At 39.4% G+C, this 27,778-nt stretch overlaps 1 protein-coding gene across 1 annotated transcript; it reads right to left on the bottom strand.

Moving 5' to 3' along the window:
- Positions 1-3,634: 3,634 nt before the first annotated feature.
- On the bottom strand, positions 3,635-27,147 carry LOC139143729 (uncharacterized). The gene is made up of 5 exons (XM_070714266.1): positions 27,079-27,147; positions 14,894-15,012; positions 10,594-10,843; positions 7,596-9,354; positions 3,635-6,444 (listed from the first exon to the last, which is right to left on the bottom strand). Exons 1-5 carry the CDS (start codon positions 27,089-27,091, stop codon positions 6,279-6,281), a joined length of 2,307 nt encoding a protein of 768 aa, XP_070570367.1. The 5' UTR covers positions 27,092-27,147; the 3' UTR covers positions 3,635-6,278.
- Positions 27,148-27,778: the final 631 nt, after the last annotated feature.

Here is a 27,778-nt window from a genome sequence, read left to right as displayed (position 1 = left end):
TCCAAGTGAACTGCATATGAAATTTCAAAGCAATCGGACTTGCGGTTACAAAGAAAACAATTGTTGATGTACGATGATCACAAATCAGCCAATTTTGATAAGCTCTGGTTGCTGACTGAACAACACAAGCAACATAATTCAGTATCACTACCCACTTTGTGTAGTGGGTAGATATTGATGTTTCATGTATGTATTACTTGGTCAATTATCTGCATTCTTATTCAGTTTCTTGCTTTCTCGTGCATTAATTAATTAATTTGTTTTGGTTTTGTTTATTTGACATTAAGTTCTTACTTGTGTTTTTGTTTGATTGGTTGGTTGGTTGTTGGATTTTGTTAGTTTGTTTGTTCGTTATGGTTGTGTTTTGCTTGGTTGATTTTGGATTTTGGTTCTTGTTTATCCTGGCTTCCCTATGATTACAGGAGCAAAGTCATGCAAACTCTGTGCCACTGATGGTGGTGCAATTACAAAACTGAAACTGCATCACTGAAATTTTGATTATTTATGATTGTCCCCCTCTCTCAGAACCAAAGTCCACCAGAGTTTCGAGCAGAGATTCCCCCTTGTGCGAGATAGCTTGAGAAAACACTGCTTTGTGTGCACTCCCCCTCCCCCACCACGGCCGCAAATACAAAGGTGCTTATAAAATCTTGATATTGTCTGTCTACTCACTGAATTGACCCAAAAACTGCACTGTAAAATGACCCTTCTATGATCACTGCACATCACTGAAATGAGGTTTATTTCAAGCAGCAATTATGTAATGAAAGCAAAGTAGTTCTCATGGGGAACCCTTAAAACGGCTGTAAGAATTCAAATTTGCTAATCTTTTTATATGACTGCTCAGTCAGTGTGGGGTTAACATGTGAATTCTGAGGTAGGACTGATATTCCTAAATACCGAGCAACTGTAACTTCCAGCCGTTGAGAGTAAAATTGGATTGTACCTTGTGAAAGGGAAAATGCTTACACATGCTGATAGTGGGGATTAAAAGGAGATTGGGCTTTAAAAATGATGTTGAATATGTGGCAGTGGTATATGGCAATGTTATGAAGGCAGGCAATGCCTTCAAAGCAAGGCTATTTAAATTAATGATATTACTGTATGCAAAAATAACTCCACACCTTTGGTTACACATAATAATGTATGAAACCAACATTAAATATTTTATTTTGAAGGTTAAGAATCTCAATAGCAACTTCACAGTGCAGTGACCCTTATGAAAGCTATGGTCTCCTTTGTCAACAAAACATTGTTTTTGCTGGAACGAAACATCAGCAAACAAAATAAAACCCTGGGTATAGCTGCTGTGGATTGGTATGTACAATGCCAGAATGAGAGCCTATGAAATGAGTTCATTCCAGGATATTAATCAAGCCTTCAGATAAGTGGATGCAAATAAGCGTCGCGAATTGCACAGTCGTTCAGTTGATGTTGAGCAGAGTACAATGATAGACCTCTAGGAATGAAAAATGTAGCATCATCTACTGTAGGTCCATATATGTACAGTATCTTATCTAGCTATCATGATAATCACCTTACCCTTTGAGTGCCAAAGTTGATTTTTGTCCGTTTTTATGAATATACCAAGTCAGTTTTTTTCAGATTTTTGCCAATGATAAAAAACTGTAGCCAATGAAATGTGATGTCAATTTGGTCCAAAATTATCAAAAAAATTGCAGAAAAATTCATAAAAATTGGTAAAATGTTGTACTAAAATTTTGGTTGGAAATTAAATTACAACACTCATAGGGTTAAAGGGCTCAAATGCATAATACTACAAAACTCAAGTCCACAGTGTAAATGGATATGCAAAGCAAAGTAAACTTTCTTTAAAGTTGACCCATGTTCTGACATCTGATTTACTGGCAAGCAATGGGTTCACTGTGCTTGGTAAAATTCTATCTTCATCAAATGAGGGATGAAGAACAAACCTACTATGATGATTTGCCCTTCACTGGGTGTCGAGTGTCGAGCTATCACCAGCTGACTGGATTTACTCAATCCGGAAGACAAGTGACACTATTCTCTCATCTACCCACTCTTCAGCAACTTATATTTGACTTCCAATTAGATTGCTACTTCAATGAAATAAGTATACAGGGAATATGATTTGCACCACAGTTACGGTGCTGTCCTTCGCAGGTGACGATTTGTGACAGACCTCTTCCATTGATGATTCATAAAATAATCGCAATCATACCAATCCATAATCCAATAACACTAGTCAAAATTTGTAAGACAATAGTTGTAAACATAGACACAAAACAGCACAGAACAGACAGTAAAATAGACGGTACACAAACAAAGTCAAATTCATGAAAGAAAGATATATACCTCTGGCCAAAAGACCAAGAAGTGATGTCAGGTGTTTCGAAAATAGTAAGTGCATCCTGCCCCACATGTTGCACCCGCCATATATCAATCTGTAAGTCAGATAGGTAGTGGTCACTAACTAAGGCCCCATGTCACTGATGCCATCAGTGATCATTTGTCGAAGAGAGATATTGTATTTATCAACCAGCTTGCGATACCTGCCAAAAAAGCGTTTGAATGTAGAGACAAGTCTTGCTCATAAATCAACTTGCTGTTGTAAAATTTTCAAGATATCATGCCACTTACTATGAAGATGACCTTCACAAATGTAAAAGTCAGAATTCATTTACAAAACATAGGGCCAAAGTCCCTGAAGCTACCATAGACATGGATACAAAATTTAAGTATTTCCTGACTGTATGAAATTATCTCACTAAGGTCATCCTAGGGACTTGTAAACCAGTAAGTTCTGTTGAATAAGTTGAGACTGTACGTACTCAGAGAAAGCACACTGAAGACAAATGTTTGAAACTTAAGAAGTTCAAGGTCATCAAAAGCATTATAAGGAATCATGTTACACTTTCATTGCACTGTTTACACAGATTGCATAATTGCTATAAATAGCACATGAGGAATCTTACAGCCAAGCTTTACCATAAAAACCATATCACTTTGACCACTCTTTTAATTGACCACTCTATTTTTTTCCTGAAAAAGTAATCTTATTTTATCCTTACCAAGTCAACCATAAATGGAAATTAGAACTTTCTCTATCTCTATTTATTTGACCACCCTATCATGACTAACTATTATGAGCAATTTCTTTTAGATAACATAAATGGTGGTTCAGAATATCAAAGTTGGGATTCAGGAAAGTTGCCTTTACATGTTTTAATCCTCCAAGATGGTAAGCATTTCACTATGAACTGTCAAAAAAAGTTGAACTTTCTGATAATTCCACACTAAAATTATTTTGGCTTTGATGATTTCCTAATTATTCAATTATTTAAAATCTTATTAATTATTTTTTCTGGGTGAATTGATAGGGTTTATACAGTACAAGAATTACATACAATGTAAGTCAAATTTTGACCAAAAATGACAAAAAAATTCCTTAAAAATACACATTTGCATATTTCATCACAATTTGAACAAATCTAAGTTGGGTTATCCCTAGGGACCTGTACACCAAATAACAAAGCTGTCTGACCAGCGGTTATGAAGAAGAAGATTTTTTACCAAAAACACCTTTTTTGGCATTAATTTGCCTATTTTCAACAATATCAAAAATTAAAAAAAAATAGTTTCTCAAAATCATATTTTTCATCTACACAACAAATATCAAATCAGTAAGTACTGCGGTTCTCAAGATATTTGAGTGGACGGACGCCTCACAAACGGACATACATACATACATACATACATACATACAGACTGACGACGGACGCCGGACGGATACCCATCCCAATAGCTTCTATAGACTATAGTCTATAGTAGCTAAAATGAACTGAGGTAGTTTGTGCCTAGAAAATGAAAGTAACTTGTGGCAAGTTTTTCTGCTTCTGTATATCAACTACCGTGCCTAACCCTAATCCATTTGTGATGCTGAAATTTTGAGTATTCTTTTTGTCAACACAGCTTGTATGTGTGTAGTGATCATTGTTTATTGTTTACAAATGAATTCTAGTCCGGACTTGAATACAATTTTCAACAATAACAATGTAGATTATACTCATATAGGTTGTGTTGATATGCTAAATACTTGGCATTAAATTACAGTTTAGGGATTCAATGCAGAAAGTGTAGGGAAACCACAAAACAAAAGTTCTGAGAAAATAGCCAAAAGATACAGCTTCTGGAGCTTTAAACTTTTGACCGTTCTTTTTAAAAATCAAGAATAAATATTGGGTGGGTCATCATGCAAATTTTGGTACTATTTGTATTGGTACTATTTGGTACAAAGTCCCCGATTTACCAATATTTGAAATTCAAAATGGCTGCCATCCCAGAGTATCTCTGTGGGGCAAAATGAAATTTCCAATTTTCACAAAACTAAGACAGTGAAAACTTTCTTTACACCAGAAGCTTTAAAAATGAACCCTAACAAGTAGTAGACTAAAATAAATTTGTAAAGTTTGGGAGTCCAAAGTATGTACCAATAACAACTTTTTCAAACACTTCCATTCCATTACTATTTATAAATAGATTTAAAAGTTATAACATTACATTTTATTTCTATTGGCACAAATCTCAGCAAAAATATTAAGCAATGCACTAACCACAGGTAAGCATGGATTTTGCAAATCACTGTTATTTATGAGATTTTGGCTGAAATTCATAAAAAGTTGAACATGAAATTTATGAAGTGGGCACTCTGTATTTTAGAACAAAGATTTACCAAGACTGCTATCAAAACCCATGAGTTTGGTTCAAGGAAAGTATCTGTGTATAATATTCTTGGATTGAACAAGCCTCAACTTATTGGCTTTAGTAGGATGTTGTACTTGATGCTTGCAGCTGCATATCTGTATGACACGATGTATTTATAAACATGTACATTTGCTTCCTGATAAACTGACAAAAATCCTCAGTTTTGAGGATATTACACATTGATTGTTGTGATTTTATTTGTAAGAGAATACAAGGTTTTGAAAAGGTGTGGTTGCCGCTCACAGATTATATAACATTATGGAAATGCAATACCGGTAAATATAGCAACATTTATTAAAGCTCCATAAGCTGTATCTTTTGGCTATTTTTTCAGAACTTTTGTTTTGTGGTTTCCCTACACTTTCTGCATTGAATCCCTAAACTGTAATTTAATGCCAAGTATTTAGCATATCAACACAACCTATATGAGTATAATCTCAATTGTTATTGTTGAAAATTGTATTCAAGTCCGGACTAGAATTCATTTGTAAACAATAAACAATGATCACTACATACATACAAGCTGTGTGACGAAAAGAATGCTCGAAATTTCAACATGACAAACGGATTAGGGTCAGACACGGTCGTTGATATACAGAAGCAGAATACTGAAAAACTTGCCACAAGTTACAGCTTATGTCCCTTAAGTGACATGAAATTTAGTTAAAAACACCTCAATTCTAGGAGTTTGTACATGAACTACTCTTCCATGTGTCTTAGCATGAACTACGGACTTAGGTAGGCTGTCCAAAGAGATCCGTTTTGCATGGGCACATATCCACTCCATGAAATCCTCTAATTTGCATAGATTTTTCAAAAATCAATGCTTACCAGTGTTCTTCAAGGAGGTGCCCATAAGCTTTATGCAAGTAAAATCAAATCAACCAATTTTTTACATTTTAAAGTGTGCAAATGCTATTAAAGTGCGTGAAAGCTATATGATAACCAACATTTATGAATTTACCATAGTATGTGCCTCAAAAGCAAAAGACTTTAACTTCTCCTCAATCTTTCCTCAATGAGACTTCCAACCCTCCTCTGACCAAATTGAGAATTAAAATCAGGGTTGGTTCATCGTGTTTTGCACAAGAGAAACAAATTACAAAATTCAAAATGGCTGCCATCTGTGTGTTAACTCTATGGCGAAAATAAAATTTTGGTTTTCATAAAACAAAGGCAATGACAAGTTTTCTTTCTCTAAGAACTTCAAAGTAAGCCCCGACAAGTGGTAGACCAGAAAAGTTCTTTGCAAATTTAAGAGTCCAAATATCTTTCCCCGAGATGCATGCTACCTTATATCAATGTACAAGAATGCATTTTGGCAACAATGCCAACATTTCTCTCTGTGCTAATGTTCTGTGCTAATGTTTATTCCTTCATTATTGCTGTAACAACAAACAGCCAGCATTCGGAAAGCAAAGCTTCATCTGTACTATACAAAAAATGTATTTAACAGACCCTGTTGTAGCAGCCTTAAAAAAAAACTGGCTGCACTCAGTATGTACAGTGGGTTTCATATTTTGAGGTGGTCCCTAGGTAAAGTTTCCATCGGAGACATGTTGATGAGTGGCTGATAGTAGCATGGCTGCTGCAGACCTCACTTCTTCATCTGTGGCATTTTCCTGGAGTGTAACGCTGGCCATCACTGGCAGCCTGTCACCCTGTGTGCTAAAATTGGGAACTTGAACCTGGGAAGCCCTGTTGGTAGTAATAAACAGAACGTCAACTCAAAAAAGCAACAACTCTACTGTGACCTGGTTACTCCAGATTATTTTACAGGACTTATGACCTCTGCGGCATTTGAAGATGCAGAAATTTACATTGCATCAGAGGTTGTGTTTCTATTGGCATTATCTTTGTAGCTACTAATAATTTTCAATCACAAATTTCATAACAGGTGCATACAGTAAGTAACACGCCACTCTTCATTGGCACAGCAGTACATGTCATTAGCATACAGCTGTGAGTTTACACTGAAAACCACGTTTCAGAAAATTATCAGTTTTCCAAATACTCATACCGTTTAGAGTAAAGGAAAATTGCGACAAGCCAGACTTTCTCAAAGGCCCCTTTTCAGTTGCACTTAGATCCTCTTGTACCCTGATTTTAACTTTAGCATAGTCTAGCTCAGTGAGCTGGCATACATACACACACACACATATATATATATATATTATATATATATATATATATATATATATATATATATATATATATATATATATATATATATATATATAGCCAGTATGGTTTCACTATGAATTTACCTTTTGTCTGGCCTAGCTAGACCACTAAGGGCTCATCACTGCTGGGCAGAGATTAGAAGTAGCATATCAAACCAGGGGCTGTCAGAGTGTAGAAATTGGCATCCCTTGCAAGGAGTATGTGTGTTCACACTTAGAGACTTACTTTTAGAAGTCTGATAAAACCACTACAGCATTTCACAGACATAACATTCAGAGATATGCTGTGAAAACATATTTTACATTTCCACTGAAGTGGTCATGTACATGTATCAATTGACACTGCAATGCTGTTAGAAGAACAAAATTCAAATTCAAGAAGGGGATCACTCTGCTAATTTACCTGTTCTTGATGTAGAAAGTAAATATTTCATAAATATGACCATGTTAGAAATTCTATTTACTCAGCATGAACTCTAGCAAATCAAAACACTTCATGTCAATACTAATAAAAATATAAGTGTACAGTACTGATAGTCTGACATGCACATCTTTGGCAGTACTCTTTAAAGCATTTGCAGAGTTACAACTTGCATACATGCACTTTTGATGTACATCTAAAGAAATGATTGCAATCAGTATGAGCGTATTTGACTATTAACTCACCATGACGGTAGAGGCACTGATGGATCTACATGAAGCACATACGTCGTAGTAGTGGCAGCAACCTCAGTGGCAGTTGTTGGAATAATAACCTGTTCATCTTTCTGTGTGGTGAGAACAACCACACTGTGGAAGTCGCTCTGGTGCCTTTTCAGATCAGCTGCTGATTTGCATATCCTGTCACACTGGTCACAGCGGTACTCCTTCACCTCTCTATTGTGGATTTTCATGTGACAACGCAAGTTATCCGATCGGCTGAATTTCTTCCCGCATTCCTGGCACGCAAATGGTTTTTCCCCTGTGTGCGTCCGCTCATGTTTGATGAGAAGGGACTTGGAATGGAATCCCCTCGAGCAGTGGCTGCAGACAAACTGTTTGGGATCATCAGAGTGGATTTTTTTGTGATAATACAGGGTTTTAGAGTCTGCGAAATCCTTGCCACATGTGTCACAGAGGTAAGGTCTAAGTTTGAGGTGATACTTGCTGTGGTGGAGTTTCAAGTGGCATGGCATCGTAAACGCTTTGTCGCACAGCTCGCAGGGGTAAGGCAACTTGTCCTCATGCATGGCCTTGTGGCATTTCAGTTTGAAAGCAGAATTGAAGGCTTTATCGCACAGGGTGCATTTGTACGGCTTCTCCCCAGTATGCGACATTATGTGGGTCCTCAGCCCGTTAGCCTGTGCAAAGGCCTTCCCGCAGTAGCTACACTGGTACGGTTTCTCACCGGTGTGCAGTCGCATGTGAGAATGCAGGCTACCCCTCTGAGTGAACCCCTTGAGGCACACTTTGCACTTGTGAGGGCGCTCATTGGTGTGCGTTTTCATGTGATCATTCAGCGTGTTCGCGAGCGCGAAGGTTTTATTACACTGATCGCAAGCAAACGGCTTCTCTCCAGTGTGGGTTAGTTTGTGAACTCGGAGGCTGTTGTAGTGCAGGAATTTTTTCTCACAAATATCGCAGCTGTGAGGTTTCACACCGGAGTGCTTGTTGAAATGTGTCTGCAGGTTGGCCACAGATGTAAACGACTGGTTGCATTCCTTGCAAACATACATATGCTTTCTTGTTTTAGCGCTCTGCGTTGCTTTTAATTCTTCTCCTTCGTCAAGCATTGTAAGAACATGCTTTCGTGGACGTCCCCGCTTTTTGGGTTTCACACGATCTACTGTATCTGCAACGTTGTCTTGGCATGCTGCAGACTCATCTTTTTCTATGTTGACTTCCACAACACAGTCTGGGTATTTCCTCGGCCTGCCCCTGCCACGACCTGTCCTCTTTGCAGTTACAGGGGCTTCTTCCGCATTATCAACAACATACCTCATCGGTCTCTTTGTCCTTCTCCTTCCTCTGGCATTATCAGTAGCCTTTCCCGGAATCAACTCCTGGTCACCGACAGGATCATCATCTTCTTTATCCATTTCCTCCTTGACGGATACTTCCTCCTCCTTTTTCACAGCTTGCTCCGCCTCTGCCCTTCCCTCCTCTGTGGATGGCATGCATTTCATGACTGCCATGACAGCTGTCATCAGTTCGTTGGGTTTCGTCTCCTCATGACCAGACGTCGACCCCTGAAGCGTCCTCTGGAGGCTGGTCAGAGCCGTAGAAAGATCCGCCTCCGTGTTTGAACCTGCGGAAACAGGCGTCTCGGTGGCTGACATGACTTGAGAGGGCTGATGATCTTGACGGATAGTCTTGCCATCTTTGTCTGGAAGGCAGTCTCCATGTTTCAGTTGAAGCACACTAGATTGAACAGGTTCCACTGGGGCTGCGTGAAAAGCACGAAATTTGTGTTAATGGCAACTTACTTGAAAACAGCACACAACTTTACAAATGCCAAATATTTAGGCTTGGCATTGACCTTAATATGTTTCCTGCCAAGTTCATATTTCACCATCAAGTCAAGTTGGTTAAACCTAGTGAAGTGAAACATGTCCCATATGGTGTATGTTTACAAAATTATGAAGATTTGAAGGTCCCTGAAGACAGAGATAATGTAAACATGATTTTACAGACTAAATCTACTGTAAAATACCAAGCCAAGTGGATGAAAATACATATGATTTTGGCTCAATACCGCTTTTTACTGACTTGGCAGATAGGGAAGTGATACTGTCAGGCAGGCAAAGTGTTAAAAGCTTTAATAGCTGTCACTTTTGATGTACTGCTCAGTATTCATGTTCTTCACTGTAATTCTTGTCATACACCCACAGTTTCTTGATCTGCGCCAAAACTTGTGACAATACCCACAGTATTCTACTTGTGAACATAGCCTCTATATGAGTAATGTCCACGTTACATGTATTTTTGACAACTCAATTCTGGTATGAACTAGAATTCATTGTCACGAAGTACAGGATGCATTCTGTTAGCATGGCTAACACTTCATATTTTAATATAAATTTACGAGTAGAAGGAAATACACTTGTTTTCTACAAAGAAAATGATGACAATATTGCTGATCATTACAGCTATTGTCCCCTAAACAAAGACAAGTCACACCTTGACAAACAATAGCCTGAAATGTGGACATTTACTATTGAGTAAATAACAAAATACTTTCCAATCTTGGTTGTTTTTGAGCTTTACAAAAAAAAAATGTTTTTTGAGATACTATGGCAAAACTGAAATTTAACAAATTCAGTTTGGTGAAAAGAAGATTAAGTTATTTACTTAAAAGTCTTTTCACTGCCTTTGCCAGTGTTTTTGCTAAGGTTGGGGAATATCAGTAATTGATTTGGGAACCCAGGTAACATTTCTGCTGTCCCCTAATCTGATTGCATTGATATCCCAAGGGGAACCCCGGTAAAATGACTGGGGAACCCCAGTAACATTTACTGGGGTACCGGCCTTAACAAAAACACTGCTTTTTCATCATTGGCCTATTTACGTAAATGCAAGATCTCAAAGACCAACAACCGCTGGATTTCACCAAAGTTTCCTTAGGAATTAAATTGTTACTGAAAGCAATGACAAGAGTAAAGACTTCAACTCAATCATCACTGACCAATATCCGTTGGCTTCTCCCGTGCACTTTTCAACTCCTCCAGCTCTTGCACAATTGCTTCCTGCTCCGACAGCATCACAGCAACTCGGTCACCATTCATGTCCACTTCACACTCTCCTTGCTCCAGCTGCAGACCACTTTGCCGGTATTTTTCCGTCAGGTCTACGGTGCCATAGAACTCTCCGGGCTGATTCGGTGACACTACCTTTACAAAGACACTCCATCCTATGGAATCAGCCAGCTTCTTTGCCTGCAATATTGTAAACATTGGTGTTTAATCAGTAAGCATGACAATATTCCAGTACATCTTTGTCCTATGGATATATACATGTAGCTAGAACAACTGGTCACATCTTCCTTGTATAGTAATGTACACAGATGCCTATCATTATGTAGATTTAGCACACTCTAACAGTAATGTTCAATTATCAGAACATGTAAGCATGATCCTTGCGCATGTACATGTATTACAAAGTTTTGCCATTTGTTTCTTTTGCTGTTACTATAGGACTGGTGTTTATGTCGTCCTCGCACGATATGCACCTGTGTATGTTATGTTGAAAAACTATCTCGTTTATCTGGAAAACACCAAAGTAGTGAAAGCCCATTCAATTTCTTACTTCAACCCTCCGGGAAAACATTTTCAGCTATGTCAAAAATTGCAAGGAAATTCTGGACTATTGCAGAAGATTGGTCAATTTGCTCCAACCCTTTAGCTACCAGAATCACTGGACTATTCAGAATGATTTCATGATCAAGAAAGGCATAACTTTTTCTCCAATGGCTCACTTTAATGGACTTTCCTCTGAACTACGCTTTCTGAAAAGCTTTACAACTATGATAAACAGATGAAGTGTTTAGGTACAGCACGGTAAATATATTTGATAAATCACACCAAAGTATATTTAAGCAAATGTCAATGCAATCAATCTTCTAGCTGACTTGCCACTATGTGGGGTCTACCAAGCAAACACTTACAATTTCCATTTCAACAAGTTGTTTTGATCATGATACACAAAGGACTAAACAAGAATGTAAATGTTTATGTTTACCGTACATGCAAGGTTGTTCAATGGTTACAACAACAGCCTCTTCCCCTAGTATTGCAAGGGCAACCCTTTGAATGCCTGAGTCAATTTTTGTCTCTCTATAAAATATAACCTAGCCAATTTTTTTCAGACCCAGACAATTTTTGTAGTACCGGTAGATTTTTCACAAATTTTTGATCAAATACTGTAGCCCATGAAAAGTTATGTCAGTGTGGTCCAAAATTATCAAAAAGTTGCAGAAAAATTCATAAAAATTGGTAAAATGTTGTGCTAAAATTTTGGTTAGAAAAGTTACAGCACTCAAAGGGTTAAAGTGTATGTCCCGCATAAATTCAAAGTTAATTTTGCTTAAAATGAGCCATGCTAAACGATTTTGCCACCCCTACTTTATCAAATAAATGCATCACCCCAATGAAACGACGCGGTTAAATATTATTAAAATGCAATATGTTGTGCGACTTTGAAGTTAGCTGCCATTCGGGTCGTTTCGGAATTCGCGGGCATTGCCACCGGAAATGACGTAACTAATAGAATGTACGAGTGAGTGTGTTCACCTCGGCCATAGCGAATGCTTACCGCTGTGGCTTTAACATGGTGAGATGTTACGCCTTTGTTGGCTGAAGTAACTGCAGCCATTGTCAGTTTATTGCATTTTAGGATGATGTATTAGCCGCATTTGACAAAATTACAAGAAAGGGTCGGAAAAGAGGCATTCAGACAAGCGTTTTCTGCGGTGCACATTTTCGAGTGCCGTGACTTAGAATAAACACGGTTCGGAAGCCAGATGTACGGTAAGATAGACTTTAATTCCTGGAGTTACTACATCGATTATGTAATCGCAATGCCGTACCAGTACGACCATTGTCACCAGAAAGCTTCGCGTGTATCATCATCAACTGTGGACAAGAGCGAGAACAGCAGCAAGACTGCGACAGGTTGCCCAAAACATGTCAAGGATGCGGGGGCCGCGGAGAAGTATGGCCGTGTTTACATCCCCCAAGACTGATCGCCGATTCAGATGCTTCACGAAAGTGATTGTAAATAAATACCGCACTCGTCCGAGTATAAGCCCCTGCTCGTGTATAAGCCCCCCTACTGATATCAGAGGATTTCAGAAATGCATTACATCCGTGTATAAGCCCCTACCCTAGTGTAACTAAACTACAGAAAGGTTTGGAGAGTATATTTGGTCATTTAACTTGGTAAAATTACTTTTAGATAATAAAGAAACAATAAAAGATGTTATAAAACAATGGGAAACTGGAGTTCCCCTGACAGTATCGTAAGGAAAATGACACGTTTTCCCAGTACTATCTTGATTCTTTGACCCTGCTCACCCCGTCGCCTAAATAGAATAGTCTCACTCACGTCCGCCATTGTTTATTTTCATTCACGGCCACGATGTTTTCACGCTTGAAACATGCAGTTTCTTTTGTTTGAAGCAATTATCCTTTCATTTGTGAAGACCTTCCTGGTGACTATTACAATTTTTACTGCTATGTTGTTGTTTTCACAAGATGTAGACAGTTTGGTACTGGAATATTGAGTTGCCTTTCCGTGTAGACAATGCATGCCTGTTCACATTACTGTTGATCAGCAGCATACATGACGTCTTTGTTTCAAGTTTGGGGTTTGTTTTCGACGCTGAAATTTCACCAAAATGTCACTTCTGTATCCAGAGATTGTACAATCAATTTCCTTGGATGTGTAAGTCCATTTTGAAAGTGATAGAAAGATCGAGTGGTGTTGAAAAAAATCGTGCATAAAATTAGCATAAATTAAGCGTCCATGCCAGATAACATGGGGTTGCTCGAGTATAAGCCCCTCCCTAGTTTTAACGCTGTTTAGTGATGCCGAACCGGGGGCTTATACTCGGACAAGTACGGTAAATCAATACAAGTACTAGATCTCATGCATGTGTGACTCTATAATTAGTAACGTTAGGAGATATCTAATTTTATATTCCTAAAAAGTTTATGTAGTGATTGACTGACTCTTTGCGAGACTGAACGATAGGTTGTGTATAATACAGTACGGCACTGCCAGTAACAGTGACACAACGTGTAGCATGCAAAGAAGTTTATACTGTTGACGAAGCAGTCGCGTTGTCGTCATCTGTTCCCTTCTGCTCGACTAAGTCTCCCCTAAAATATTTTAGCTTCTTTGAGAATTTCGCAGTCATGAAACAATGAACACTGTGCTTTATATCGCTGACACTTAATCAAAAAAAAAACTGCGGAAGCGCAGCTGATCACTCCATCACAGAAATGGCCGGCTGAGCCGCCCGGCCTCGGGTGCCAGTGTGCCCGATATTTACATCATGTCAATTTTAATTTATCTCTTCCCGAGAATTTGGCTAGACATGTCTTTACGGTCACATATTTTTAAAAGTGCCAATGTTCATGTGAGGTTTTATAACGCCAAATTGAAGATTTTTCGGCGAGAATACTACCTTTGGTGTTTATGCTAACATGACCCTCAGCCTGTTCCACTTCCAGCTGTTGATAGGAAAGATGTGTGTTCTGAACGGTGGACAATTTTCAACTTGATCTCTACTTTATCTACAAGCGTCATGGTGTAATTCAAATTTTTATATACAGATTTTGAATGAGGCAATTTGTGTTGAGAAGTAATAATAAGGTGGGATGGCAACTCCATATTTATATTTTGTCAGCTTGCAGTTGTGTGTACGGTAGTGCACTGGTGTGTTTGACTGTGGTCACGGTGGGCTTGTCACTGACGCGACGGTCAACAAGAGTTCTGCTCTGGTTCTCGTTTAGGTTAAGGTTCCGACTGTTAAAATTTGCAGGCCTGTAAATTCTGAACAGCTTTGTCATATCTTCTGTGACGATGATATTCTCAGTTGCACTGCTTTCACTCATGAAATTATCACTATCTCCATAGTCAATGCACGAAGTCACCATCACCCATTCTATTAGTGACGTCACAGCTACTTGCGCGAAAACGGGGCGAGCTCGGCAATTTCCGGAAAATGTCGCCATGATGGAAATCGAAAAGTGCAACTTTTCCCGTGTTTTCGTCGAAATAACATAATACAACCGTCTAAAAACCGCTCAAATAAGCTTCAGTTTGTGTGTAAATGTTTGTTTTATTAATACCAATTTCATTGACAACCAGAACTATAGTATATGCCCCAAGTCAAACGAAAAAGTCTCAAAATGTGGCAGGACTCACACTCAAAGGGTTAATGATAAACTGAATCAAACAGATTTACATGTACACGTCTTTACCTTTTGAAATAGGTCTTTGGTAACTGCTTGCAAGTTTGCCATCCTGGCCAACCTCCTCTTGCTAATATATGTTATTGATCTGTTGTTTGATGTACCGCATTCACACTTGACTGTTAGACCTGTATGGAGTGAAGGCAAAATCAAGATGTTTTTATGTCAAGAAACAAATGCCAACTGATCTAGCGTGTCTACATGTACATTGAAACTACTGCAATAAGTATAAAATGCCATCTACGGGTAATTAAGGTACAATATTTTTATCACATGCAAATGTGCGCAAATGTTAAAATTTTGCCAATTTTTGTTGTTACCCTGTTAGACTGGCTGTTGTGAGCAAAAGCACACTGTGTAATTTGCATTGTGTTGTGTAGAATTACAACGTACATCCACATACCGAACGTAAAGTTGTAATTACTCTACAACATCGCATTCACTATTAATTTGTATTCACTGACTTGTAAGTCATCTAGTGTAATCCATAACTGCACCATTTCCTCAGCTGTACTGACTTTTATTGTAGGGCTTCAATTTTTCAACTTCACGAACACCTGTTGACAGCTGAGCGACAGACCCATCATAGAGTGATTTATGTGTTCTCATCCATTATAATAATTATTATTTTGTCTCTGACTCTTCCCTTTCAACACTTTACTTTAAATTTGTACGTTTATGAATGAAATGTATATACAAGTATACTGCAACTATGTGAAATCTGAATGGCCATGGCTCACGTAGAAATGTGAAAAAAAATGAATCATCATGTTATGGGTAAAGTTCGTTCCAACCAAGGTGGTGACTTATTCAAGGCCATTAACAGCAAAGTCTGGTTAGTTGGAGGAAAACAAAATTGAGCAGTACTAGGTCATTTTGCACAGGTAGGTGAACAGACATCTCCTGTTCTGGTTCATAAAGATATGTATTTCTTTGAGGATAAACCGCTAAATTTGGGTCCAAAGTCTTTGGGTGAAGGGTTAGTGTTCTTCATGTATCGTAAAAATCATAGCTCATTTGAGTCCCCGGTTGAAGGGGGGATGATTGAGAGAGCGTGTTCTGAAAGAGTCTCTCCGAAAATTTGTAGAGGTTGTGGATCTAAAACTCACGTATTAACATCACCCCTGCCTAAAGAATCACAGGTAAACATAGATATTAGAAGCTCGTTGACATTCCTGTTGCTCTTGACATTCTGTGTATGGTAGCCCTGAGTATAAGGTCTATGTTTCACCATGGAGCTACTAAAGGTAGCTCCATGGTTTCACTCCCTTGCACCAGAGCACTGGAGAGTCCCTTGGTCCCTTACAATAAGTTGTACCTTGGAAGTCTTTTTTGTACCTCCATTGTTGTACGGGATTGACTATTCAGTTCCCTAGCTAGATCATAGACCCTCGAGAAAACATATGTAGTCCCATTTCGCCGGCGGCCAGAAGTGACCTCTACAGGGCAACTTCCGCTATACAAACAGAACGGTAGATTTATATCCCGGTTTACAAGTTGAGGGTGTTTCTGAGTTTATGCATGTACTTTGTTGTTATACATGAGAGTGGTACAGGAAGTGCGGTCTATACTGAACCATGGACGTAATAACACAGACTTCTTTTCCATTATAATCCTATAAATATGTCGAAACTAAATTGATTTCAAGGATCTTGGATGTCCACACGCTGACATTCTGGCCCCATTATCCCACTCAGTCGGTGACACGACATTGGGTTTATCTATAAAACATAGCAAGTTAAGTCCAGTAACAAACACAAATTTCAGATGAATTTTTAGGGTTGTTCGAACCATGAGGGGATGTGCCACCTACATATTCAAAATGACGAGCTGAACATGTCACGCTAGTATCATGGAAAGTAAAAAGGGTCTCCGCTACATGTACTACATATACCTCCGTGTCTCGCTGTGGAGCCTCCGTGGAACCAAAACAGTGTGACACTGATTTATTGGAAGTGCGATAACCAAATGGTCATACTCATGTGAAGATACAAATTAAAGTTTTACAAACTCACCAAACTATTTTTAACCGACCAACAAGTGACAATAGTACCGGAGTTTGGCTTGAAAACACGCACGGAGTGTGTGTTTCTGTGTAAGACCGCCGCCATTTCTATCGCAGTGCAGTATGGGTACACCGGTAACAAGGGTCACATTGACCTTCCTATTAGGGGAGACCCATTTTATTTCGGGGGGGGGGGGGGTTATGGAGGAAGTGGGTATGGGAGCAATTTTTTTCCAGTCAGAGTGACAGCAATTTTTTTCTATTGTTAGACCTGCATCAATTTCTTTTTCAAATGGAGTAAGCTGTGCAATTTTTTTAATAGCGCTGTTCACGGTTACAGGTTTGTTACTAAATATAGCTGTACGCGCGCGACATCGGACACGCAGCTTGAAATGCGGACAAATTTTATCAATGTTGCATGCGTGGCTGTTTTTGCAGCTTGTACTCTGAGTCATGAATATGTTTTTTAGTATTCACTGTTGCACTAGCAGTCGCCCACTGAGATGTATTTTCGTCGTTCTTGCATGCGTAATTTTCAAAAGCGTAATCTAAAAATGCAGACAAATATTTACTTTTGCATATTAATGAGAGAACAGTGACGTAAACTGTGAACGGCCCTATTGATATTGTAGCGCTATTTAAAAGTCAAGACGATAGAGGGAAAGTATTCATCTCATTGAATCACAAAAGAGCTATGGAATCTGTTTCTTTTCAGCTAGGAAACCTTTACCTTCAAGGCCCATGTTTCAATCCCACCACGTTGCATTCGTGCTATCTTGTCAGTGGAGGCACATGGATTAGAGTGGATTATTTTTCATCTTTTCAACTTCTTTATTGCTTTTAAACTTCAAAACACATACAAAGACAAAACAAGAAAACCACACTATACAGACACTAGAGTGGCATTAAAGATCCTTTGAAGTAGAAAAGTACAGTCAGCTTTAAGATACAAATCAAAAATCAGAAGGGAAAAATATTTTCTTTTTCGTGAAAAAGTTTTCGTGGCTGTAGTTTAATACTCACTTTTTTATTTTAATTTTACTGAGATTCATCAGTGTCTTGATGAGAAAGCCAGTGTTTCACATATCACAGGATGGTTCTATATATTCATTTTAAATTGCAACAAATGAAAACAAAATGGAAATTCTAGTAAATTTACAACTTTAAATTATAGAACACTTTTCTGGGAAAATCAACTCTGATTAGTACTATACCTGCTTTTCTTTAAAACAGTCAATTCCTGTTTCTTTCTTTGGGAAGATGTTATCTTTTGTGGTCAGAGAAACAAGGCTAACACATTGTATTTCATTATATTTGTTGTTCCTCAATTTTTCATTGTCAACTTGTAATCTTTCTAACATATTTAAGCTTATATTGAGAGAATAATGTATTGGTTTTAACACTAGTTTATTGACTCCTGTCTTGTGTTTTAAATTTTCACAATTTACAGAAGTCAAATAGTCCCCTTTAGATAGTGCCAATGCCATTGAGATATCGCGACAGAAATCTTAAAGTATGATTTCTTGGGTCATAATAGGGAAGGAAAACATTGAGTGCACTGAGGTGTAAAGTAGACCTATGTAGTGCATGCTTATAAAGTGCTAGAGAAAAACAAACCCATAAGAATTGCTTGTGATAAAAACATTTGCGCCGCCTATGGCGGCACGCCGGCAAAGAATACATGAGAATAAGGTTTCCAAATTCTGCTCATTTCCGGTGCATTGTGAAAATGTTTTTCTTTTTACTTCTGTCTGTTATGACAATTTTTTTCTCAAGCCATGCATTACGTGATCATTTTTTTCTTCTATTTTACCTGGTTACAATTGATGAGGGGTCAACGATTTGGTATGGGAAAGGGGCTATCGGAAATGCTAATCGATATAATAGCATTTTTTTTGACCACACAGCAATTTTTTCCTAATTCGACTCTAAAGCAACTTTTGTTCAAGCCGACTTTTGAGCACTGAAAAACAGAGCGCAATATCAGAAAACAAAATAACACGATAAAAGGCTTAATTTTATTATTTAAGCATTTACATTTGCATGTTACTGAACACAAACTACAAGCTACAATACAAGTTTCAATTATCAGATTAGTTCAGAAATGCTGGGAGTTAATATCACTGTTTTACTTTTCCTATACAAGAATACAAGAATTTGACTAGCAAAACTCATGAGGGCGTTGACTAGTCCATGCACTGCATGAAGTGAAAGTTGCAGCCTTTTCGTTTTGAAAATTTGTTTGCGATGTGTGATAGTATGTGAGTGCTTCATGAACTCCACAGTGTGTGGAGAGGCCGCAGTCAGAATAGGCCTAATTGTACCTCGGTAATTGAGCCACTCTTTTTAAGGGTAGGGATTTGGCCGAGGGGTTTTTGACCACAGTCACCTGTGGTCTATTCCGCTCTGCGTCTATGCGCCCCACAGACGTGTGTACATATATGCCTCTTCTTCTCAGGCATATGTACACACGTCTATGGGGCGCATAGACGCAGAGCGGAATAGACCACAGGTGACTGTGTTTTTGACTGTGATATATCAGCTATAGGTGACTGGGTGCCGTACGTTGTGAGTTCAATCGTAAATTTACTGAATTTAATTAGTCAAAATTAACTATAACATGTAAAGTATCACTATCAACAAATACAACTGAAGAATTTAGTCTCGGCAACATGAGAAATGAGTAGCTAGCAGTGTCACAATACATGATGAAATATGAGGCATAGTAGTTCTGATTTTATCATTAAAATATTTTACCCTTAACGGATTAGGAACAGGTTGCTTATTACAGCTTGATAAATATGTCCAATACTTGGACTTTGTAAACACTAAGTGTCAATAAACTAAAACAAGGGCGTGGAATTGAGAATTGCAGGATCGATCAGGAAGACTTGCTCACAATTGCAGGCGGCTCCTGAAACAAATAAGCTTTCTTTAATAGGTCTATTGGTAGAATGCGCCTCGGGGACAGATATTCGGACCCTCAAACTTTCACAATCAGTTTCTGATATACCACTCGTTGGAATTCATTTTAAAGGTCTTGGTGTAAGAAAACTTTTAACCGGCTTAGTTTTTCGAAATTCGAAAATTTTATTTTTTCTCCATGAGATAACACAGGGTGGCGGCCATTTTGAATTTCAAATATCGTTAAATCTTGGGTTGTTTCTCTACTACTAAAATTTGCACAGTGACCACCGATTTTTATTCTTAATTTTGAAAGAGAATGGTTGAAAGATTTCTTGAGGAAAGCTTGAGCAAAAGTTTACAACTCTTTCACTTTCGAGGCGCGAACTACCTTAATGTTAACAGTGGTCGCAAGAACCTTAGCAATTTCCCGCTACCGATACAGTTTTTACAACTGTATTAAGGCTAGTGCTTTTTCTGAAAATCGTTCAGCTCCCCTCTCAGATACCAAATGGTTTACGGCTCCCCCAACAACGCCGTGGATACGCATCCTGAGAGAGAGAGAGAGAGAGAGAGAGAGAGAGAGAGAGAGAGAGAGAGAGAGAGAGAGAGAGATTCAAAAGCTAGGAAAGTAATCATTTACCATGTTATACCTTGTCAACGCATTACCACAACCATTTAAAGTTTGAATCGGGGAGGGGAGGGGGCTGTATGATCGATGATCGACGTCAGGGATTGTAAGACTATTCACTTTGTCCTTTTTAAAATCCAAGTTCCGCATCCAAGCATTTCACAGTTTTTGGGAAAAGCTGCGCGGGGTGTATCTCTCCCCGTTTTCATCTCTTGCTAAATCTGGCTTCATTTTGATGATGGAGTCAGTTGTGAATTTCTCCACTGAACTCTTCCAAGTCTCTCGGCTCAAGATATCTTATGTGGCCCACTCAGATACGCTGTAAAGCATAAGGGACATAAGGGAGCTTTCAGTAATGATGGCCAGGGTGGGCCAGTAAATTTTTCTTTTCCCTCCTGGTGAAACCCCACTCCCATTCCCAAATATCTTGATGACCTCATGAAAAGAGTATATATATATATATATATATATATATATATATATATATATATATATATATATATATATATAATATATATATATATATATATATATATCCCAAATCTTGATGACCTCATGAAAATACTCTCTCTCTCCCTCCTCCTCTCTCTCTCTCTCTCTCTCCTCTCTCTCTATATATATACATTTCCGAGCACCTGCGACACCATGCATCGAGCGGGAGATCTCAGTAATTTCCGACGATCAAATTAAAATCGAAAACCTACAGGCGCTGCTCTGAGGGGAAAGCAATTTCGTCTATTGCCATATTGCTGTCGTGGTTTTCACGTCACTATAGGTTACAGCTATGGAGAACTAAAACAGAAGAGTTTACACGTATGTTAACATCTGCAACATCAACCATAGATCATCTCCTTCCCCCGGGGGAACCATACGATGAGACGACTGACTCGGTAATTTGATGCAGTTTTAGTACTAGGAAGATTCCGCAGTTAATAGTAAAGTGCGCAATAACGGTCATATCAACCTGTCGTATGTAGCCGTTGATACTTAACATAACTTTTATGTGCAGAAATCGAGTCTCGAGGATGCAGCTATACTGCCCTCTTTGCTGACCAAATATCCCCTAGAGACTGCAGAGCAGTCGGCAGTCTGCACAGCCACAACAGAGTTTGTAAGGCGTGTCCGTTATGCAATTTAGATATGGCTGCTGCAGTAGAGTCCATTGACGCTTTAGGCTGCACTTGTTTTTTGAGTAATACGTAGACAGGCTTCAATTAACAATCTAGAGTGATACTTTCACTTTCTCTGTTTCTGTGACGTCATCGACGCAAACATTGCCATTATAAGCACCTTGCGCCACAGGCTCTATAGCTCCAGGGTCAATATTCCATACATTTGTTGATTGTTATCACTTTTGTTCTAGTTCTTGCGCAACGGGATAATTACTCGCTCAATTTGTGAGCTTACAACTTCAACAACCAAAGGTCATCTCCATTATGTTGTTGTTGTTGTTTGTCACCGTCAAAACTAAAACCACCTTGACGTTCGTTTCAGTGTTGAAACGTTAAAAATAAACCGTTTTGCCAACCAGTAGGCCTATTTCGCAAAAGACTGTGTCTCGCATTACATGTATTATTGCAAACCCATCAAAGACGAAGGGCGGGTGTAGAGCCAGGTTACTTTTTACATACTAACGTAGACAAAAACAATCTCAGAGTCTTTTAATTGCATGTTGAAAGACTACATAAAAACGGGGATCACATATTGCTGGATAATTCTGGATTATTTTTTATGATTATTGGTTGATATATACGCAAATTCGTCACCTTTGACAATATAAGAGTTCCCTAAAAGGTTCAGGATCGGTCGTTTTGAACATTTTACTTAGTACATTACTCATACTTGGGGCACTTTTCCTGGGCAATGTGCATACATGCATACATACATACATACATACGATGTAGGCTACATACACCGAGCACTGACCATCGATCGCATAACTAGTGTTAAGCTACGATATGTTTATATTTATCTCTGTAAATTATGCGACAATGTTTGGTTTGGAATCTATAGAAGAACTCCGAACCCTGTCAGCCAAACTTACTTGCAACCCTGGATGATCACCCTGAACAAAACGCGCCGCCGCGTTGTTTCCGTATCCTTGTTTCCGGGAAGTCATTTTGGACAATATTTTTTTCAGTCTTCCCAGAGATTTGCCAGGTTTTCCTTCGACACAAAAGAAATTGGTAGATTGAAAGACCGTGATCGTTCAGTGTCCTCAATATCAGTGGACTTTGGATGTAGATATTTAAAAGGTGTCATATACATCGTCATATACATCGATACCCTATCTCCAAGAGACATCATAATTGAGAAAGTGTATTTATGTGTGTCAAGAGATGTGACGTACGAGAGAGAGAGAGAGAGAGAGAGAGAGAGAGAGAGAGAGAGAGAGAGAGAGAGAGATTCTTAACATTTTTATGAATATTTCATTACGTTCATTAATATCCACGTGCACATGTCCTCAAACCCGAAGGTCGTTCAACAAAGTAGCGGCGAACTAATCGATTGTTTGAAAATTGAGACGACAAGATAAATCTGTTCCGAGAACAATAATTACTTTGCACTTGCCGATTGCAAGTGCCAGGTTTTGTTGTTCTTGTGGGGTTTTATTTATCACCCAATATCAAACTGACCTTTACACACATGGGACAGCCAACGGATGAAAGGCGGCCGTCAGCTGAACCGCTAGAGTACGCCCGGCAAAAGTACCAGTAGTCATTAATTATGCATGTGCGATTGTATGCAATGACCGCTCTATGCAGCGCTGTACACATACCACACCTACATTGTCTACGGGAACGACTGTTCGTTACAGCCCGCTTATACTGCGACACCCTTAATTCGAACAGTCTTTTGCAGTCGCCTAGGACTTGCCGGGCGGAAAATGACTCTTACAGCGCTACACCCTACACCCCAGGAGCGAGCAAGGCTGAGGTAAGCCCGATACGGCTCTCCAGGAAGCATTTTCTCAAAATTGCGGCTCATTTCGACGAGTTGAATTTTCAGCGGGGCGTATTGTTTATTTGTATTGCGGCAGGTGTGAGCCTCGGACAAAGGCAAGGTCCGTCATGGAGTGGCGGGCAGATGCCTAACTTGTCAATATTTCACTTGCAGATACTTCTTCGGCTGTCTGCTTTTTGCAGACTTGTTCAATGGTCGATGACTAACAACTGTCCCCACAATGAGATGTAATATTGATAGAATTCCACAGCGTATACAAAGCTATACACGCATTTGCTCTCAACGTCAAGACGGAACTGTGATTCAGTGGGTGGGGTGTAACTATTCAAGAACAAGCTATTCTCTAGATAGGTCAAGAAAGAAGTTTTTAATCCCATCTCATCTGTAAATATCACATTAACCATGATTCACTATCATTTCATCTGCCCGGAGCGAGCTACTTCACGCGATCATGAGAATAGGGGACATGATCGGTTGCTACCATGCCTTGGGCGTGGTCACAGTTTGAGATACCACGGTAAACAACTCTCGGTTTCTGCCCAGTGGAGTTATACTTCAGATACTTTGATAGAGATTGCAAGGCAAGGATCGCAGGAACGGCCTCGGGTGCCTTTGTCATCAGAGAAAATCTTTAATAGCGCGAAAGTTCTGGGGAATCTGACTGAACACGTGCCAACTGGGTGACGAGCATAATCTATGATGCGGCGCCTCAGCTGCTAAAAATGTAGTTATTCCGATTCCATGGAAACAGAATGCTGATTTTCCCCAACCTGTATTTCATTCATAGTGCGACTTCGTTTTTGTCCGATGTCAAACATCTATAGGAATCTAATACGGTGTACAAGTAGAATAATGTTTGGAAATGCAATATCAAGTCTTCACGTTAATCACTGAGCGGAACTGGCACAAAAACTTACTGAGCCGTACAGTCGTGGGATGGTAGTTCGGAAAGCTGACAATCCGAAATGAAAGGGAGCCCTCTTTCAACGATGTGCGTAAACAAATGCTACATTCGTTTCTCACTTGCCTGATGCTGGCGCCCGTGATCCGGAAGTCCTTTGGGAGGGCTCTGCGTTGGCACTATACGAGCATAGACCCTAAAAAAAGACACAGCACTAGTGATTATATTAGAAGAAACCGGGCGAACTTCAGGATTTTGTTGGCTGTATGTAGGGTACCACTGAGATACACAGGCACATCTGCAAACAAGTCGTATGGAGGTCAAAGCCCACGATCAAACTATAATCACGGGACTGGTCATAGGAATAATTTATGTTCTGTGCTATTTTGTACGCCAAGGCAAAATACACAGATATATGAAGTAAAATTACTTGGCCCATATGCTGATATCATTTAACTTACGGATAAGTGTTTTTTATGCCAACACGTTTTATGTTTATTCAAAGCAAGCATATTACGTCGCAAGGAAAGGGATACGTGCCTGCGGGTTCATCGCTGCTCTCGGTGAAGGCCAGTGCCAGAAGTTCGGTGATTGACCTCGGCTTAGATTGAAACCGAGCGACCGTGGCCCGATCACCTCAACGCCACGCCGTTTACATTGCAACTGTTACACTAGACAGCCACCATTCTAGAACAGCGAGCTTGATGATTTGGAAACAAACTGTCACAATTCGAATAAAAACAGGATACCTTGCGTCGCCCCAGGAAACAGAAAATTAATCACTTCACAAGAAAACTTATCTCAGGTTCACACAGTCCCCTGTGCTCGAATAAGGAAGTTGAAACTTCGCTATAAGTGGAATTTTGAACCCCGACAAACAAAAACCTCGATAAATATAGAAGATCAAAATAGATTATGTATTCTTCTCATGTCTTTGTATAAGCAATCTTGATCTTTGGGTAACAAGATGATTCTGCATGCTTGGATGGCGGGGCTAGGATTGCTTTCAAAACCTTAAACTAGTTTTAAAAATACTGTGCACGGAAAATCTTTCAATTTTGCTTGAATTTATAAATAAATAAGTCAATCGGTTTCTTAGTTTGATTTCCAAGTGGATTTTTGCATAAATATTTGATAAAATCACTGATGAGTTTTCTCCTGTGAAGAGACTTCAACACAGTGGTGTTTACAATGTGACTCATTGACGGCCGAATGAGAGTTGTAATCGCCATCGCTGCACGGCTTTATATAGGGAGCTAAAAATAGCACTACTTATTAACATTCCGCTCTACCATATATGGCAAGGCCCGTAAAGTGGACTAGACCAATCATAGTTAGTCTTTGCTGGCTGTAGTAAACAGAGCACTTCATCGGATGCGTAAGATGTATTGTGATTCGCTTGGAGGCCGTCAGTGGTAATTTGCATGCTTAACTAATCCGATCATTGGTTAGTTTTCGAAATGTGGGGCCGTCCACTGCCGAAGCGCTATTTACATGTCAGAATCCGGGGTTACTCTAACCCGTGATCGGCGATATCGGCCTAGCTGTCTGCAGTCATCGAACACAACCTGTCGTGTTATTTTGGCCCTATACAGACAGTCAACATTTCCAGATTTTCTTCAGCCTTTTGGCTTTCCAGAGTATCGGAGATGGATATTTTGCCGAGTTCGGGAATATTCAATGAGCTTGAAGTGGTCCACAACACGGGCTATTTTTCTGCGCTCCCCTCGCTCGAAGAACATTGGCATCAAGTAAGCATAAAATCGTATATAAAATTTCATTTTTTTAAGTATTTCTGCGAAGTGGACACTGCTTTGGTCGAAACAAAATTTGCAAGGCCATGCGCACCATATTTGGTAATATGGAAGGGAACTGTCAAGATTTCAGATAGGATATTCGATGTAATCACATGATTTTGACTCACATCCGTGGCACGGTTTACAATTGCAGAATACGCAGTGCTGCATAAATTCAAGCAACGTTGGTCGTTTGGGACGTGCTTGGCGCTAGGGAAACAGTACTGAGAGCAGCAGCGTTTAAGTTTTGTTATTTTATGTTTGTGGACGTAGCATGTAGACGGAAAGGTTTACCTTCCCCAGCGCATCTGCATGCTCTAATGAGCCCGTTTTCAGACCTACTTGTTATGGCATGGGAAGTAAACGCGGAACCGTATCGCATTTGCTGTATGGCTTCCTCATTGGCTAGACCTGGCATTCATTGACTTCGCAGACATTGAATTATTCGTTACAGCGTTGCAAATGTTTTATTAATTACGATCGATCAAACCGGAGGTCTACGTGTGGGGAATTTGCAAAACCAGTTCGTGTAGCTCTCGCCGAGGGGTTATGCACGTTCGTCGGAGTGCATGAAATAGCGAGCTCGATTGGTGCAGTCTGTTTTGGTCGAAGTCAAGAGACGTTGGGAGACAGTTGGAAGACTGTCAGTGCCATGTGTGCGACCGCAAAGTGTCACCCGGAAGCGGACGATGCTAATTTGTTGCTGAATAATGTTTTGGATTTTGAAACACAATTGTTCTACAACATGAAGGGGAAATGAAAGTCACTGCTAGCTGTTGACCTGTAATGTATTTGTAAACATACAAAACTTCCTATCGATGTATTGCAACGATTTCAATGAAAAGTGTATGGACGCTGTGCGGTTGTACTAGCTTGTGTTGTGATCGGCTGAGTGCCCCAACAGCCAGCTCATTGACCCTGTATACAAATACCCATATATGGTAACAGAGGTCATTATATCAACTCTCATGTGAATATTTGTAAATGTCTCACTTGTAGATCCCATGCACTGATCACAAGGGGGCCATTCCACGTCTGTCCAAGCGTTGATACTGGTAACAAGATAAACGACATGGCACTACAAGCCAGTGGTCTTCGCTCTTGAGATTTTTGTCCGCTCCGACGTGGGTGTCGCGTTTACGTTCCCACATTACCTATTAATCGTTTTGCAGCCCCGCATGCCAAGCATGCATTGATTCCTTTGTGTTCGCCTGACAAAAGGCTCTTGTTCTGCTTTCAGCGCCTTGCAAATGCCGAAATCACATTCCTTCACTTTCAAGCGGAATGCATACATTATGAATCGAGATCCGCTGGAGGAAGCAAGCCAACATTTCGCAAAGCTTTTTTTTTCCAAATTGATTCGGGAAAATGAAAAAAGCAAAATCGTACTTGCTATACCAACTGACGAACACGGTGGTAGTTCCCTGTGAACAACCATTCCTCGATCGATGGACCCCAGAGACAATTATTTTATCTTATTAAATATTTCAAAAACTCTGTTCTGCTGCTATCTGACATTCTGCTGCCATCTTGAATTGTTTCAGGTTTACCTTTATCTGAAAATAATACATTATAAATTGCCACCAGACAGCAGGTTGCAAAGTCAGTGATAGTATTTTGAACAGTGTAAGTTCTTTTATGAATGACCCACAGATTAGCATCTCTGAAGAGATTTCCCTGGTGTAGATTGAGC

Source organism: Ptychodera flava, chromosome 11 (assembly GCF_041260155.1).
Source record: "Ptychodera flava strain L36383 chromosome 11, AS_Pfla_20210202, whole genome shotgun sequence".
Lineage (NCBI taxonomy): Eukaryota > Metazoa > Hemichordata > Enteropneusta > Ptychoderidae > Ptychodera > Ptychodera flava.
Note: the sequence above shows the minus strand (reverse complement) of the source record. Positions and strands in the feature narration are given on the sequence as shown.

Coding starts and splice junctions, on each gene's coding strand:
- LOC139143729 (XM_070714266.1), bottom strand. Junction 9,355..10,593: donor GGAGAAGCCAACGGATATTG/GTCAGTGATGAT, acceptor CTTTTCACGCAG/CCCCAGTGGAACCTGTTCAA. Junction 6,445..7,595: donor TCAGTGCCTCTACCGTCATG/GTGAGTTAATAG, acceptor TACTACCAACAG/GGCTTCCCAGGTTCAAGTTC.